The sequence below is a fragment of the Nannobrachium achirus genome, assembly GCF_963921795.1.
Source record: "Nannobrachium achirus genome assembly, chromosome: 16".
NCBI classification, from domain to species: Eukaryota; Metazoa; Chordata; class Actinopteri; order Myctophiformes; family Myctophidae; genus Nannobrachium; species Nannobrachium achirus.
The window spans coordinates 38,926,466-38,941,465 of record NC_137823.1 but is presented as its reverse complement, the minus strand read 5'-3'; the positions used below and the strand labels follow the sequence as shown (position 1 = coordinate 38,941,465).

The 15,000-nt window shown below is 44.9% G+C and overlaps 1 protein-coding gene across 1 annotated transcript in view; it reads right to left on the bottom strand.

Annotated features, from left to right (window-relative positions):
• wdr21 (WD repeat domain 21) overlaps window positions 1-13,159 on the bottom strand; it is a 22,016-nt gene extending 8,857 nt beyond the window's left edge. Inside the window, exons 1-4 of the mRNA XM_080745279.1 lie at window positions 12,763-13,159; window positions 9,877-9,965; window positions 1,395-1,552; window positions 594-676 (exon numbers count right to left, since the gene is read on the bottom strand). Coding sequence (XP_080601405.1) covers window positions 594-676; window positions 1,395-1,552; window positions 9,877-9,965; window positions 12,763-12,833 — 401 coding nt within the window. The 5' untranslated portion in view covers window positions 12,834-13,159. The remainder of the gene's footprint in view (window positions 1-593; window positions 677-1,394; window positions 1,553-9,876; window positions 9,966-12,762) is intronic.
• Between the last annotated feature and the right edge of the window lie 1,841 nt (window positions 13,160-15,000).

The following is a 15,000-nucleotide window of genomic DNA, read 5'->3' as shown; positions in this document are numbered from 1 at the left end:
GTCCGATAGGTATTAAAGTATCCACGCTAGATGTAAACAAACCTGCTCCTCTCTGGACAGAGAGCTACACAGCATTAATAATCATATTAATGTAACTGATAAAGTATTAGATCAATCATAAACAGATGTTGGTTCATTGTTTACTTAGTATCCTAGGTCGAGGAAAAACAAATGTGAGAAACAGTGTGACAGGGCAAAGACGATGGGCTGCTTTCTTTCTATGGAAAGAGAGGAAGTGCCTAGGAAAGTCAGTATACAGGGCTTAACATTAATTTTATGAGGAACTTGTCCTCTGGACAATTACATTTCCCATTTACTTTCCAGGCACAAAAGTCACTTGTACATTTTTAATGAACTTGTCCATAAAGACTTATTAGCTGTCATGCCCTGGTATAGTCCTTTTCACATTCTACCACAATCTAGATGGGTCCAACTGTATTTCCTGTTGCTGTGTTCATGAATATGAGTAGCTGCCTGACAGGAAATAAAGTTGGACCCTATAGCAACACAATTTTACTGAGTTAGTAGCTATTTGGCGGTCCAGACATAAGTCTGTGTGTGTGCGTGTGAGAGAGAGTGTTCTGATACAGTACCTACAATAGGCGGTCCCAGATAGCAGGCCGAGGTGTTTTTGATTCATCAGTATTGCTGTGTTGAGACCATGTCTTGGAGCCTTCTGTCAAACAGTAACACACACATCCACTGTCACATCAATAAATGCTGTAAGAAAGGCACTAACAATTATATCTTACAACCTTATCTTCATATTCTAACTTTTTTACCCCCGTAAATTAATGCCCTACTTGCTCATACTGTGCGTCACACAAAACCATCAAAGGTTTTGGACATTTCCACCCGACAGAGGCGATATCTACACACACGCTCTTTCGCGTAGAAGTACATATCTGCATGACATTTCTTCTTGTTCTAATGAGAACATCTTTTTAACTAGAGATTAGGGCTGAAACTAGTGATTACATTTCTTGGCGGTTATTCTATCGACAACTTTTACCATTAATCGAATAATTATCATGGGTATAGTAGAGCCAGACTGATATATCAGATTGGCCAAATTGCCAATAGATCAGTCTTTATTTTACTTATTTTATTACATCTGTTTCGGCCAATGACCTGCAAATTTTGCAGCCAATGCGTCTCAATTTTATTCTATTCTATCCTATACCGGTTGAAACATCGGTAATAGGTGGTCTAGGACAGTGGTTCTCAACCTTTTCAGGCCACGACCACCCCACAATAATCATATTTTAACTGGGGACCCCCACCCTGAGGAAGAATTATAGCAGGGGTCCCGACCCACAGGTTGAGAACCACTGGTCTAGGACGGGCTCTAATCATGGGACAGCTAGGACTGCTCCCTCCCAGAGTGGACCTACTTTATTGGGCATATCGTCCTTTGTCAGCATCACGGCCCTCCGTCTCTCCCTCTCCCTCTCCAGTAGCTGTTCACAGGTCAGAGGGTTGTAGTTGTTGTGTCCAGGCAGCAGGCGGAAGTAACGGTTCTTGTCGGCGTCAAAGTAAAACCCCCGCAGCTCTGGAGAGAAGAAAGAACACAAGAGACAAGGAATGAACCATGACTCAACAGCAGAAATAATGAACACGCACACATGGACAAAATAACACCATTTATTACCAAATACCTCAATATTGATATTGTGGGGATTAGTTTTACTTCACAAAATATTTAAAAAAAATTCTCTGATTATCTCTCTTTATCTCTGACTAGATCTAGATCGAGTGTTGCGCAGTTGCACGCTGTTGTTCGGTGTGCTGCTGTAGTTACTACTGTTCTTTCGATTGGATTCTGTTGATAACACTAAAGTCATTGAAGGTCCTGTGGCAAATCAAGCAATGCCTTCCTGGGACCAGTGGAAGTATTGTAGCAGTACTGGGTTTGGGATGGAAGGCTTGTTTGGGCCACGTGCCATCCTCATTCATTTGTTCAATCACAACAACCATATTTTGGTATAGACCAGGGGTCCTCAATAGGCGGACCGCGGTCCATGTCCGGACCCAGGCGCACCTCCGTCCGGACCGCGGCACATTTCTGAGAAATCTCCGCACAGTTGTATCTGACGATCGGACTGACTGTGTGTGATTTGTGTTTGTGTGTGCGTGGGTGTGTATGTGCTCATTCGCTCAAACACATACACAGGCTCACAAGACACACCCCTACGCCAATTTGCAAGCCCACAAAGCGTAGCGGGTGCAACGTGCTCTGGGCTTGTAGTCGATCAAAGGTTTTCCTTCCCTCCGAAGCAGCGCTCTCCATGCTGCTCCCCCCTCCCCTCCCCTCTCCACACACTCATGCCGCTCGCTGCCTGAAAAAGTTGCTAAAACCTCTTGGAAACCATTGCTCCCACTGGATTAATAACTTAGAGATCTTCTACCTTTGGCTGTTCAATTGGAGAGGACAACAGCAACACATTAATATCCACGATGTAAGGCTCCAACTGCTTGCATTAGACGAGAAATGGTCGCGAAACTCGCGATGCGTGATCATGCGTCTTTAACAATGTGATGTGTCGTCGCATATTATTGCCAGCTATCCTAGGCTGTGTTAGGTTAATAACTATGACTCGTTGACCCTGATTTGACTGGCCATTTGACATAGGCAACCAGCACAGTCTGGCTTGTGCAGTACGTGTGTCAACTGAATGTCAAGTAATCCTCTCCCCCTCACGCTAAGTTTCACTTTATTTTCCATTCTGAACGACAAGCCTAATATTGCATTCATGCTCTTTAGTTTCCAATAATTAAACTATAAGCCAGTGTTTTATTGCTACACAATAAATGTAAATAATGTAGCCTACTCTACATGCATAAATAATTATCCATTCATCCATCCATCCATCTTCAACCGCTTATCCAGCATCGGGTAGCAGGGGTAACAGTTCCAACTGAGATTTCCAAAGTTCCAAATAATAATAATAATAATTAAAATAAACAATTCTAATGATTATAAAATAAACATACATACATACAGTAAATACTGTATAAATGTATCCGCCTTATTTCGCCTTCGCCTTTTTTTTCGGACCCGGACCTGTTTCAAAAAAATATTTCTGGACCTTCAAGATTTGTATTTGAGGACCCCTGGTATAGACCAACATGCTGCACGGTGGTGTCTGCTGGTTTGTACAACGGAAAATAGTTATCCTCTTCCACATGCCAGAGCCGCGTCTCTTTCTCTGTTGGAATTCCAAAAAGCCTCCTCATCTTCTTCTCTAAGGTACCTATAGTGTCAGCTTTACTGAAATGACACGTTAGCACCTTGTCCATTTTGCCCATCTCACACAAAGTCAGTTCCAACAAATAGACCTCCACTTTGCATTGCACTTTGTTAACAAACATGCCTTGTTCAATGACCTTCCGGACAATGGCTCTCTGGCCCTCAGGACAACCATACCAGCTGACCAGCTTGTTCCATGCTTCAGTAGGAACTAGAACATAGTGCTGCTGATCTACAAGGCCCTCTTTGAGGACTTGGGTCTCATGGTCTGAGAACAGCCCAGAGTTATCAATAGGTCCTGGATGTAGGCTGCTCTGCTCCGCGACATCATTCCGATCAAATCCTACATATCCCTCCCACTTCCTGAACCACCGGCTATCTATCAGGTACCATTCGTCGTCTTTTTGCAGAGTTGTGGTAAGAAGTGATCTTATGGTCTGTTGCCGATCTTCAGTTGATGGCGTCTGTATCTGAGAGGCTACCAGCTCAGAGTCAGAGTCCGCCACGCTAGCCGACCCGGGTCCGTCTCCCTCGGCCTGCATGCATTGGTGGTCATGAATGCGCGACTGATGAACATCAAATGTTTTCATTGTTATTGTTTTTAGAACGTTTTTTAGTTTGGAAAATAGGTAGGGCATGTTTGGTTGAAAGTGCGTAAAAGTAAATATTATAACTATAACTATAATACGCAATAACATTCACTGATGACTTCAAAAGAAAGTATTAGGCAGCATCCAGGAGTCGTCGGAGGTGGAAGTGGAACAGACCTTTTGACTGAAACTACGGCTGCTTTTAAACAGGTTAGCTGGGTTCGCTTGTGTCATCGCGGTGACGTCATGATCATCCATGAAATATGGAATCCTGGGTTGACCATGTCCAGATCTGGGTTGATCATCCAAGCCTATTGCCTATATATGGAGACCATGAGGTCATCGACTACCAGTAAGACTCCCTAATCGGGAGATAAGCGACCGTTGGTCGCTTATCTCCACAAATATCACAACCTCCACCTCTCACGTCATACGGGCAGCCATAGTTACACCTGGAATGTTGATTCTCTATATATGGAGATAACCTACGCATCACACAAAGTCTGACCTCACCAGCCCATACTTGGGCATGGACGACTTATATCTCCATATACGGAGATGGCCATATATGGAGATACGATGACATCACAGAGTCCACAGCTGATGATGTGGCGTGATGTCATACAATACACAAACAAGCCCTATATAAAGGGGCAATTCTCACCAGGGAAGAGAGCATTCCTCGACTCAGACCTTATCGCCAGGATCAACTAAGCTTATAGCTTATCATTCCAACCATCTTAAGATACTCAGCTAGTGGGGAATGCTCTCTTCCCTGGTGAGAATGGACCAATCCCCAATCACATACACACCCATTGTAACAGTTACAATGGGTGTGTATGTGATTGGGGATTGGTCAATTGCCCCTTTATATAGGGCTTGTTTGTGTATTGTATGACATCACGCCACATCATCAGCTGTGGACTCTGTGATGTCATCGTATCTCCATATATGGCCATCTCCGTATATGGAGATATAAGTCGTCCATGCCCAAGTATGGGCTGGTGAGGTCAGACTTTGTGTGATGCGTAGGTTATCTCCATATATGGAGATTCAACATTCCAGGTGTAACTATGGCTGCTCTCCATATACGGAAATGGCCATATATGGAGATACGATGACATCACAGAGTCAACAGGGATGTGTTGGTTATCTCCATATCTGGAGATTCAACCTTCAACGATTTTGACATCTTGTTACTAATCTGTCGGTAGATAATGCCGGTCTTATATAAGGGTCATTTGTGTACGGTGTGATGTCATACTGATGTCAGCAGTGTGATGTCATACTGATGCGGAGATATGAGCAGGGCAAAGGTGTGGCGTGTGACGTGTGACCGACGGACGGACGGACGGACGGACGGACGGCCGGTGGAGGTTATGTCCAAATATCGAGTCCATGAGGTCTGGACTCACTGTGACTTCTTGAGTAACCGTGCTGATCCAAGCTGGAACACAGTCAATTGCTCTAAACCATAGAGTTATAATAAGAATAGAGAGGACACCAGAATCCCCGCCCGTCCACTTGCATTGAGTTGCTCACCCAGCGCATGAAGCGTACTTCCGCGTTTGAAACGCCTCTGAAACGTGACGTAGTGGGGCTTCTATTTGGCTTCTGAGCCAATCGCGACGGTCGGGGGCGTGGTCTGGGAGCGAGAAACGGGGAGGCGGGGGTAGCGGGGGGCTATCTGCCTCAAGTGTTCCTGTAGACACATACAAGCCATTTTGCGTCATAGTTTGTGTTCATGGACGCGCTGGGGCTCTAATTCATGAACGAACATTTCCGGTATGAACGCGCGTCAATACAAAGAAGCCTAGATGCGCGTTCATGAGGTTCATGAATAGAAGCCCCAACTGCAGTACCTCAAACGGCCACCATGTCCATTTTGCTTCAAAGCTCCCCCTCGGTCCTGGGGGCTTGCTCTAAACATGCTCAGAAAATGCACACGGCTCACCCAGCTGACCACTTAACTTAATGCACCCAGATTTTCACAGTTTTAAATTAATTATTTTGTAAAGCGACTTTGAGTATTTTAAAAAGTAACCATTGGACCAATCGGTACTAAACTTTGCAAACACTCCCTGCAGGCTAAGGAAGATTTTTTGCAGTGCCTCAGCGCTCCAACACTTGACAGTGTGTATGTATGTATGTATGTATGTATGCGGACAGCCTCAACAGACAGTGATGTTAATAGGTTTTTAATGTAATGAGTCCCGGGACCCAAGAAGGCTCTTTCGGATGAGTCCCAGGGATATTTTATGGGTCCCACAAAAATTCAACGCGTCATGTCATTTTTGACAAAGTGCAGCATTTAACTTGAATTGGTTATTATATGGTTATGTTCATGTTACGTAGAAATGTGTCTGAAAGAAATGAACCACAATTCCAAGTCTTACAATTTTAATACTTCCAAATAGTCATGTGACGGTTTGATTTTTTTAATACCGAACCGGTAATATCGGATGTTGACCACTTGGGGGCGCAGATAGAAGCTTTTACCGAGTCTTCATAATCAACAGCCACCTGTTATTTTATATACATCGATAATATATGGATCTTCTCAGTGAGATGTCTCCTGTTTGTACTGTTACTGCTTCTATGGAATGGGGGAAATGCTCTCTGCCGTGCTTGTGTTTGCTCTGCTGTACAGAGAACCAGTGGACTGGGTCAAAAACAGTAGATTGGGATTGCTTGTAGATCGTCTACTTTTGTTTTGAACGGTTGATCATAGAGGGACGTGCCGCCCCTCTATGGATGCGGGAGGGCAAGGCACTGGCGGCCGCGGTGGTCCGCTGCCCCGGCTGACCACCAAAGGGACGGCGCCGCCACGAAAACACTATAATCAATCAATCAGTTAGGCAGCCTAGGCTACATACATACTGTCTCAATCAGATAGCATACATGCTAGGCTAGCTTGCTTCCTCCGTGTTGTAGTTGAGCCAATAAAGGTTATTTGACCATGTTCACCACGACGTTAATCGTCGCTATTGTTGTAAAGACGCAATGAAGACCTGTGTGGCTTCTAACACGTTGTCCAATGTCCACCACATCTATAAATAGCGTGTGTATATCCAGTTGTTATTGAATGAAGAGGACAGGGGGAGAGGAGGCGGGTCGCTGTCTGAGCAGTGAGCACGTCACGTTTCTGCGCCGTGCCTTGCATACACGTTCTGTGGGGGAACCCTTTTTGGTGTATCACCTAACACGCTGTGCCACTATGGTCAGAGAGCGGCCCGGTGCTACGCTAAAACTCAGGCACCCATTGAATTCTGTGACCATGCACGGACACAAAATGGCGTTCAAAACACACTGTCGTTAGTTCTATCGTCTGTTTTAAGACTTTCTACGCGGATTTCATTTGTGTTAACATAGCGTAAAGTAGCATGCCTTCACCCATGAACAATGGTGGCGTCTGTGGACTTTTTAAAATATATTTTTTTCGCGACGTGGTAAATTATTTTAACGTGGACTCCAATGGAGGCGATGCGTCCGTGGGACCCCAAGACAATGACGTGAATGCGTCTCTAGGCAACGTGAATGCGTCAGAGACGCGGGACGCGCACGTAATGACGTCACTGAACAGATGCAATACTGCTGGGTGACCAAGTGGCAAATAATCAGTGATGCTTACTGTATATTAGAACTAAGAAGGAAAATAATATTACAGGTAAAAGTTTTATGTGATTTTATTAAGTTGTTAAACTATACGTCTGCTGCCTTCTTGGCATGGGGCCAACTTGACAAAGCGATAATTTCAATGTGGTTTTACATTGGTTAAATAAAGGATAAACATAACTAAGTAAACGTTAAAAATACAAACAAGGAACCTCAAGCGGTGATAATATACACCTGGAGAACATGAGGAAAGCAAATAGTGGAGTAGAAATCTAGCAGTAGACTGACTGGTTCCCATACGTATGACTGGCACACACCTATAACTTATGTCCTCATAAGCATTTAAGCCATCCTAGTCTCGCATAGCCAGACGGTCCACAGCTCCGCCTACCCTCAAGCGGAGTGGTGTGAAAGGTCTGGCAAAGCGAGGCTAAAGCCATCCTAAATATAGCAGCTATTGAGCAGAGGCCCCCCCAATAGTGGTGGGTAAAACCGTTCATTTCCGTGAACAAATCATTTCATTCGTGGCAATGATCCTTTCAAATGATTCGTTCACCGATCATTATTTCTTTCCTAGTTGAATGATGGGGCGCCAAGTTCGCTAACTGGCAACCATTACTGCCCGTTCACTCTATTGATCATTGTGAAGGATGAACAAATAACTCATGAATGACACATCACTACCCCACACAAAGGAGGCAGCAGTAGGGGGGTTCAGTGTCTTGCTCAAGGACACTTCAATCTGGGAATCCATTGGTTAAAAAAAATCACACTCGTGTGAACTGAGCGGTGGTGTGTGTGTGTGTGTGTGTGTGTGTGTGTGTGTGTGTGCAACAGCACCCCTCCCTTAACATGTGTGGTCAGAAAAGGTTACTGCAGGCTACGGACACGGAGACAGACAGACAAACAGACAGACAGACCCACACACACGGCCACGTATAGGAGCGTTGTGACCACCGCTCAAAAACAAGGCAAGGGGGGCACGTTGTAGCAGTCGGTAGCACTGTCGCCTTATAGCTAGAGGGTCCTGGGTTCCATTCCCACTGGGGACGCTGTGGTGGGCATGTTCTCTCCTCTGCATCATCAGTGCCAATACCCTAGGTGGGGTTGGAAAAAGGTGTGTGGAGTTTGCATGTTCTCCCTGTGTTCCCTAGGGTAGGTAGGTACCCTCACAGAAAACATGCAGTAATCATGGTCGCTATACTGCCTCCCCCTGCCCAGCCAGGGCGCATGATGGAGAGGAAAACGAACTATTTGGAATAATCTGTGTTCCTTCCATGCACTACTTCCAACCGGGGAAACTCCCCACTGTTGGGTGAAAAGAAGCGGCTTGGACTCCTCATGCATTGAAGGAAGCATGAGGTCAGTCCGTTGCTCTCCCCAGGTTGGTAGAGGGAATGTAGCGCCCAGGATTACTTATTGAAAATGAAAAAATGGGTTACAAAAATAATGAAAAAAAGATACGCTTGACACAGTTTGTGAATACATTAAAACAGTGGTCTTCAAGAGACAAGAAGTTGGTCGCACACACTGGAATAACCTGGACTCAACCGACCCAGGCTCTAGGCTGCGTCTCTGTGTGTCAATTTTACGGTCCACTCTATCTGGTTGGTCCTGTCTTCACAATCGGAACAGTTTATGATGGCTCATTACACTACTGTATATAGCCACGAGTTACGCTCACTCCAGTTTCAGCATGCTTACAGGTTCCAGCTCAATGGCCTGCTCGCCATTTATTCTTTTCATCTGATGCCCAGGCGTAGGAGTCATTGAGGGGGTTACAGGGGGGGTGAGTGGGAGATGGGAGTGAGTGCCAGAGGGTGGGGGCTGCAACTGAAAAAGCCCTGTCACCGACCGATTATGCCAGGGGTCTTCAACAGGGGGTCCGGGACCCCTAGGGGGTCCTCAGAGTTACCACAGGGGGTCCTCTAAATCTTTGTGTGATAGAAAGAAAAGAATAAAATGCCAGATTCTTAACCAGATTCTGAGAACTTAAGCCAAAAATAGCACATCTACAAGCTCACAACGCCTCACGCTGCGAGGTGCTGTGAGCTTGTATTTTCGGCAAAGAGGTTTGGTGTAGAGGGGAGAAGTATTGACAGTTCAAGTGGTTAAATATCTGAAAACACAAATTGACGTGAATCCAAAAAACACTAATGATTGTGCTGTCAAATAATGAAACAATATGGAATCTATGACAAGGTTGTGCGGGTCCCTGCTTCATCTCTCTCTCTCAACTAAGGAGTCCTTGGCCTGAAAACGTTGAAGACCCCTGGATTAGGCGATTCTGGAATAGTTGTGACAGGCTTAGCCCCGCCCAAGTATCCCACGATTCTGTAACCCACTTTTTTCACCCGGTGTCAATATTGTGTAATATAATCCTGGGCCGGCAGGGCCGCCCCCTGTTCTTTCTGTACTCACCAGGTGGCTCGGTGCTGGATGCAGAGGTAGAGGGGGTTGAACCATCCTGACTCGTCTGAGAAGAAGATCCAGGTCGAGGGTCGCCATGCCTGAGGGTCAAAATAAGCAAACCTTAAGTCTTTTTCAGTCTCAAATCTGTAGGATGCTGTTGAAATGAAATGAGTGTCAAGCTTAACCACGTACACTTTGACCCTAGTCCACCAGGGCTAAGTACTAGTTTGCTCTACACCAAAATATTTTCGTTTAAAGTAGCCGATCTACAAGCTCACAAAGCGGCACAATTTGATGCCATGAGATCTTGTATATCAGTTATTTTCAATAAGGTTCAAGTAGAGCTGCACCGTCTGCAGCTTAAGAGCTCAGTAGTGTTCACAAATGCCAGTCCACACCAATTATTCACAACTACTGTGTCTGCAACTGGTCAGTCCAGACTCCAGACCCCTGCAATTTCTTGCAACCGGTTGCAAGTTGCAACTAGTTGCATTGGTGTGGTGGACATGGTCTGGCGTAGTGGTTTTTCTAAGTGCGGCTCGGGGACTCCGGGTCCTTGAGGGGGTTCCAGGGGGTCCCCAGCTAAATTTGGTTAACACAGTATCACAATGGGGGTCACAGGGAGGGGGGTCCCTGGCCTAAACATTTTGCAGATGGGGGTTGGTGTAGCCAAATATATATCAATTTGGGGGTCCTTGAGATGAAAAGGTTTGAGAACCAGTGGTCTAGCTGCCTTGTTGCCTCAGGAGAGAGTCTGGAATGTCAGTACGTTTCTAAGTTATCTATGTGTGTGTATTGATACTTTCTCCCACAGACCAATACAAGTCAAACAGACAGATGAAATGGGTTGATGTTCCTTTATCTGGTGTAGTCTCCCAGTCATGAGTTCTTCGCAAAATTAGTTCTGTTGTTTGCCCCCTCCTGCTGGAGAGTTCTTTGATTCTAGTCTGTGTCATTTTCTGTCTCAGGGTGATCTAGAATGGTTTTCCATCTATATATTGTCGTTGTTTTTTAATATTTACAGATGAATAATGAAATGAACATATGTATAAGTCACTTGGGCACACAAGCAAGGTTTATAGTCACTTCACCTGCCAGTGATTAGCAATCACCCACCCCACCCATGTTGATGGGGAGATTGAGGACACCTCCCCGAGATGACTCCACCTTTGTTCCCAGCCCCTATAAAAGTGATGTTTTTCCTGTAATTCTGTTAAACCCTGATGAAGACTGGCAACAGTCGAAACGTTGGTTAAATAAATTATTTGCATCGTGGCTGAAGACTAGAGTGTGCGGCCTCTTCCTTCTCATTCAGTAATTTAGTCCCTGACATGGTCACAAATTGCTGTTCACTGATATTTTGCTTAAAACTCATGGCATTTGTGGCAGAACAAACGCAAATGGGAAAGGATGGCTTTGGTTTGTTTTGTGCTAGGGTTGGACTAGGGATTTATTTATAATAAGGAACAAAGACAGACATTCGCATTTTGGTTAAGTTGAAAAGTAATCAGCAGGATTACATAATTATCTGTCAATTGTAGTCAATTAACTTAATCATTTGCATTCCAAGTTGCTAGTTTGCTACCACCTGTGTACCACGTTTTCAAGATTGCACACATATATGCAGGATTGCTTGATTTAAAAGGAGTGAAACTCGACACAAGACAAAATCATGGCTTCACTGACAAATTACATGACAAATGGATTTCAAACAGTCTTGACACAGACCAAGAGGATAACCCAAGCTTTACATACAGCAGCAATATTGGTGAGTTAATTAAAGCAATCAGAAAGGACTTTATCCGTTTCAATGAATGGTCCATTGCAACGTTGATGCAGATAGCTGCTAACTGCATCAAAGTTGCAACAATGCAATCTCTGATAGCGCCTAAGTTGCTTGCAACTAAATAGCATGCATATACTGAACTGTTTACAACCATTTTTATGGATTCGTGCATTTAGTAATCACCACTAGAAATTTATTGATTGAATTTATTTTTGCTATCTGACAGCAAAGTTGCTTGCAACTAAATAGCATGCAGAAACTGCACTGCATCCAACCATTTGTATTGACGCATTTATCTAAGTAATCACGGCTATCAATTTATTGTTTGAGTTTATAATATAGTAGGCCTATATATTTGTTTTCCCATCTATCCATTGTTATAAAACTCGTATTTGCGATGTGATTTTATCATGTGACCCATATAGGAAAACTAGCTTCTGGTTGCTATTGTACGAACAGCTCATAATAATAATATTGTGTATTTACCTAGCTCCTTTCGGAACCCCTCACTCCACTGCTACGCAGCTCCGAGATGGGGTTCCTACTGGTAGCATGCCGGAATCCTGCGGCTGGATCGCCGATCCGCCGTTAGCGAACACTTCTTACCTTTGGTGAACACTTTATCCAAAAAGTGACGGGTCTCTGTTAATCTATAATCGTTTTACTTCTTTAAGGTGGAAGAAACTCGAAGCAAGGGGGTGAAATAAAGTTTTTATATCGCTCAGAAGGCTCTGTGTTTTCCCGTGTTTTCCCCGTTGTAGTCTCGCGTGGCCAGACTGTTGCCTCCGCGATTTGGTCAAATGCTCACAGCCACGCGAGACTACAACGGGGAAAACACGGGAAAACACATAGCCGGCTGACCTTCTGAGTGATATAAAAACTTTATTTCACCCCCTTGCTTCGAGTTTCTTCCACCTTAAAGAAGTAAAACGATTATAGATTAACAGAGACCCGTCACTTTTTGGATAGAGTGTTCACCAAAGGTAAGAAGTGTTCGCTAACGGCGGATCGGCGATCCAGCCGCAGGATTCCGGCATGCTACCAGTAGGAACCCCATCTCGGAGCTGCGTAGCAGTGGAGTGAGGGTTCCGAAAGGAGCTAGTATTTACCATTGTTCCCGTGTGGTCCTGTGCCATTCTCGTCCCCTCCTAGTTCTCTCTCGTCTGTCCCTTCTGTTCATCCCCTGCAGTGTGAGAACAACTGTACTCAGATCTGTGTCCTGGTGGTCTGGTCCTGCTCCAGAACAGCTACAGTTCTATGTGACTGTAATGAGAACCAGCAGCACTACTCAGCGTGTTTACTAGGTCAGAATGCAATGCAGCCTGCCAGCCTGGCTACCTCTAGCAGTGCAGAGGCCGCTAAATGTGCCCAAAATGCTGCTATTTGGTTATCCCAGCGTTCCAAGTGGACATTTGAGACCGAACCCAAAGTTCATTGATTGTTTACGAAAACAAAGCGTCGTGTAGTTTCAGTCTGCAGTGGTTCTTCTACTAGCTCTGAAATGAAACTACCTTGCTGCTGCCATGTTGCGGACACGTGATCACTTGGTACCGCCTACCCCCGAGAGGTGATTGGCTCACAGCATTGATTCAGTACATGACGTTGGAGAGCGTTAATTGGTTCGTTACTTGTGTCAATCTGGTTGTGTTGACCAGTCACGGTGGACTCCTGTTCTGAGAACAAAGAGTGACACAAAATAGTAGGCTATTACCAGTAAGACTCCCTAATCGGGAGATAAGCGACAATATCACAACCTCCACCTCTCACGTCATACGGGTAGCCATAGTTACACCTGGAATGTTGAATCTCCATATATGGAGATAACCTACGCATCACACAGTCTGACCTCACCAGCCCATACTTGGGCATGGACGACTTATATCTCCATATACGGAGATGGCCATATATGGAGATACGATGACATCACAGAGTCCACAGCTGATGATGTGGCGTGATGTCATACAATACACAAACAAGCCCTATATAAAGGGGCAATTCTCACCAGGGAAGAGAGCATTGCCTGGAATGTTGAATCTCCATATATGGAGATAACCTACGCATCACACAAAGTCTGACCTCACCAGCCCATACTTGGGCATGGACGACTTATATCTCCATATACGGAGATGGCCATATATGGAGATACGATGACATCACAGAGTCCACAGCTGATGATGTGGCGTGATGTCATACAATAAACAAACAAGCCCTATATACTGATGCGATACGATGACATCACAGAGTCCACAGCTGATGATGTGGCGTGATGTCATACAATAAACAAACAAGCCCTATATACTGATGCGGAGATATGAGCAGGGCAAAGGTGTGACGTGTGACGTGTGACCGACCGACGGACGGCCGGTGGAGGTTTTCATTGCGACCGTCAGGGAGCAGTTTACTACCAGTAAGACTCCCTAATCGGGAGATAAGCGACCGTTGGTCGCTTATCTCCACAAATAGGCCAAAAGTTTGTTTTACCAATTATTACACTCTATGTGAACATTTACATCAACAAATCCCAAGTACTATGCAGAACGACCCATTTCAAGTTTTTAATGTACAACAATATTTAGAAAATAGGTCTACAAGCTGACAGTCCTCGTCCCTTATATTCCCATAGGTTATATGGAGATCTCAGTGTTTGTCAGTCCTTGTTCATTTATGCCCATATATGGACATCTCTATATCTACTGTAACAGTCCTTGTCCCTTTATGCCCATATATGGAGATCTCTTAACTGTAAGTCCTTGTCCCTTTTATGCCCATATATGGATATTCCTGATGTCATCAGTATATGAACATATATGGGCTTTCTGATATGCCCATATATGGAGATCTCTTAACTGTAAGCCCTTGTCCCTTTTATGCCCATATATGGATATCCCTGATGTCATCCGTATATGCCCATATATGGGCTTTCTAATATGCCCATATATGGAGATCTCTGTATCTCCATATATGGGTATAAAAGGATACTTCAGGTCTGACATCAGGTTTGTTTATATTGGGTTGCTAGGTTTGACATCACAAACTCTATGGGCCATCTGACCTAGAAATCTATATTTGGGCATAGATGACTCATCGTGACCTCATCACACGTCGACCGCACGTGTGACGTGCGGTCGACCGCACGTGTGACCGACGGACGGCCGGTGGAGGTTTTCATACTAAACTGCGACCTTACGGTCGCAATGAAAACCTCCACCGGCCGTCGGTCGGTCGGTCGGTCGGTCACACGTCACACGTCACACCTTTGCCCTGCTCATATCTCCACATCAGTATATAGGGCTTGTTTGTTTATTGTATGACATCACGCCACATCATCAGCTGTGGACTCTGTGATG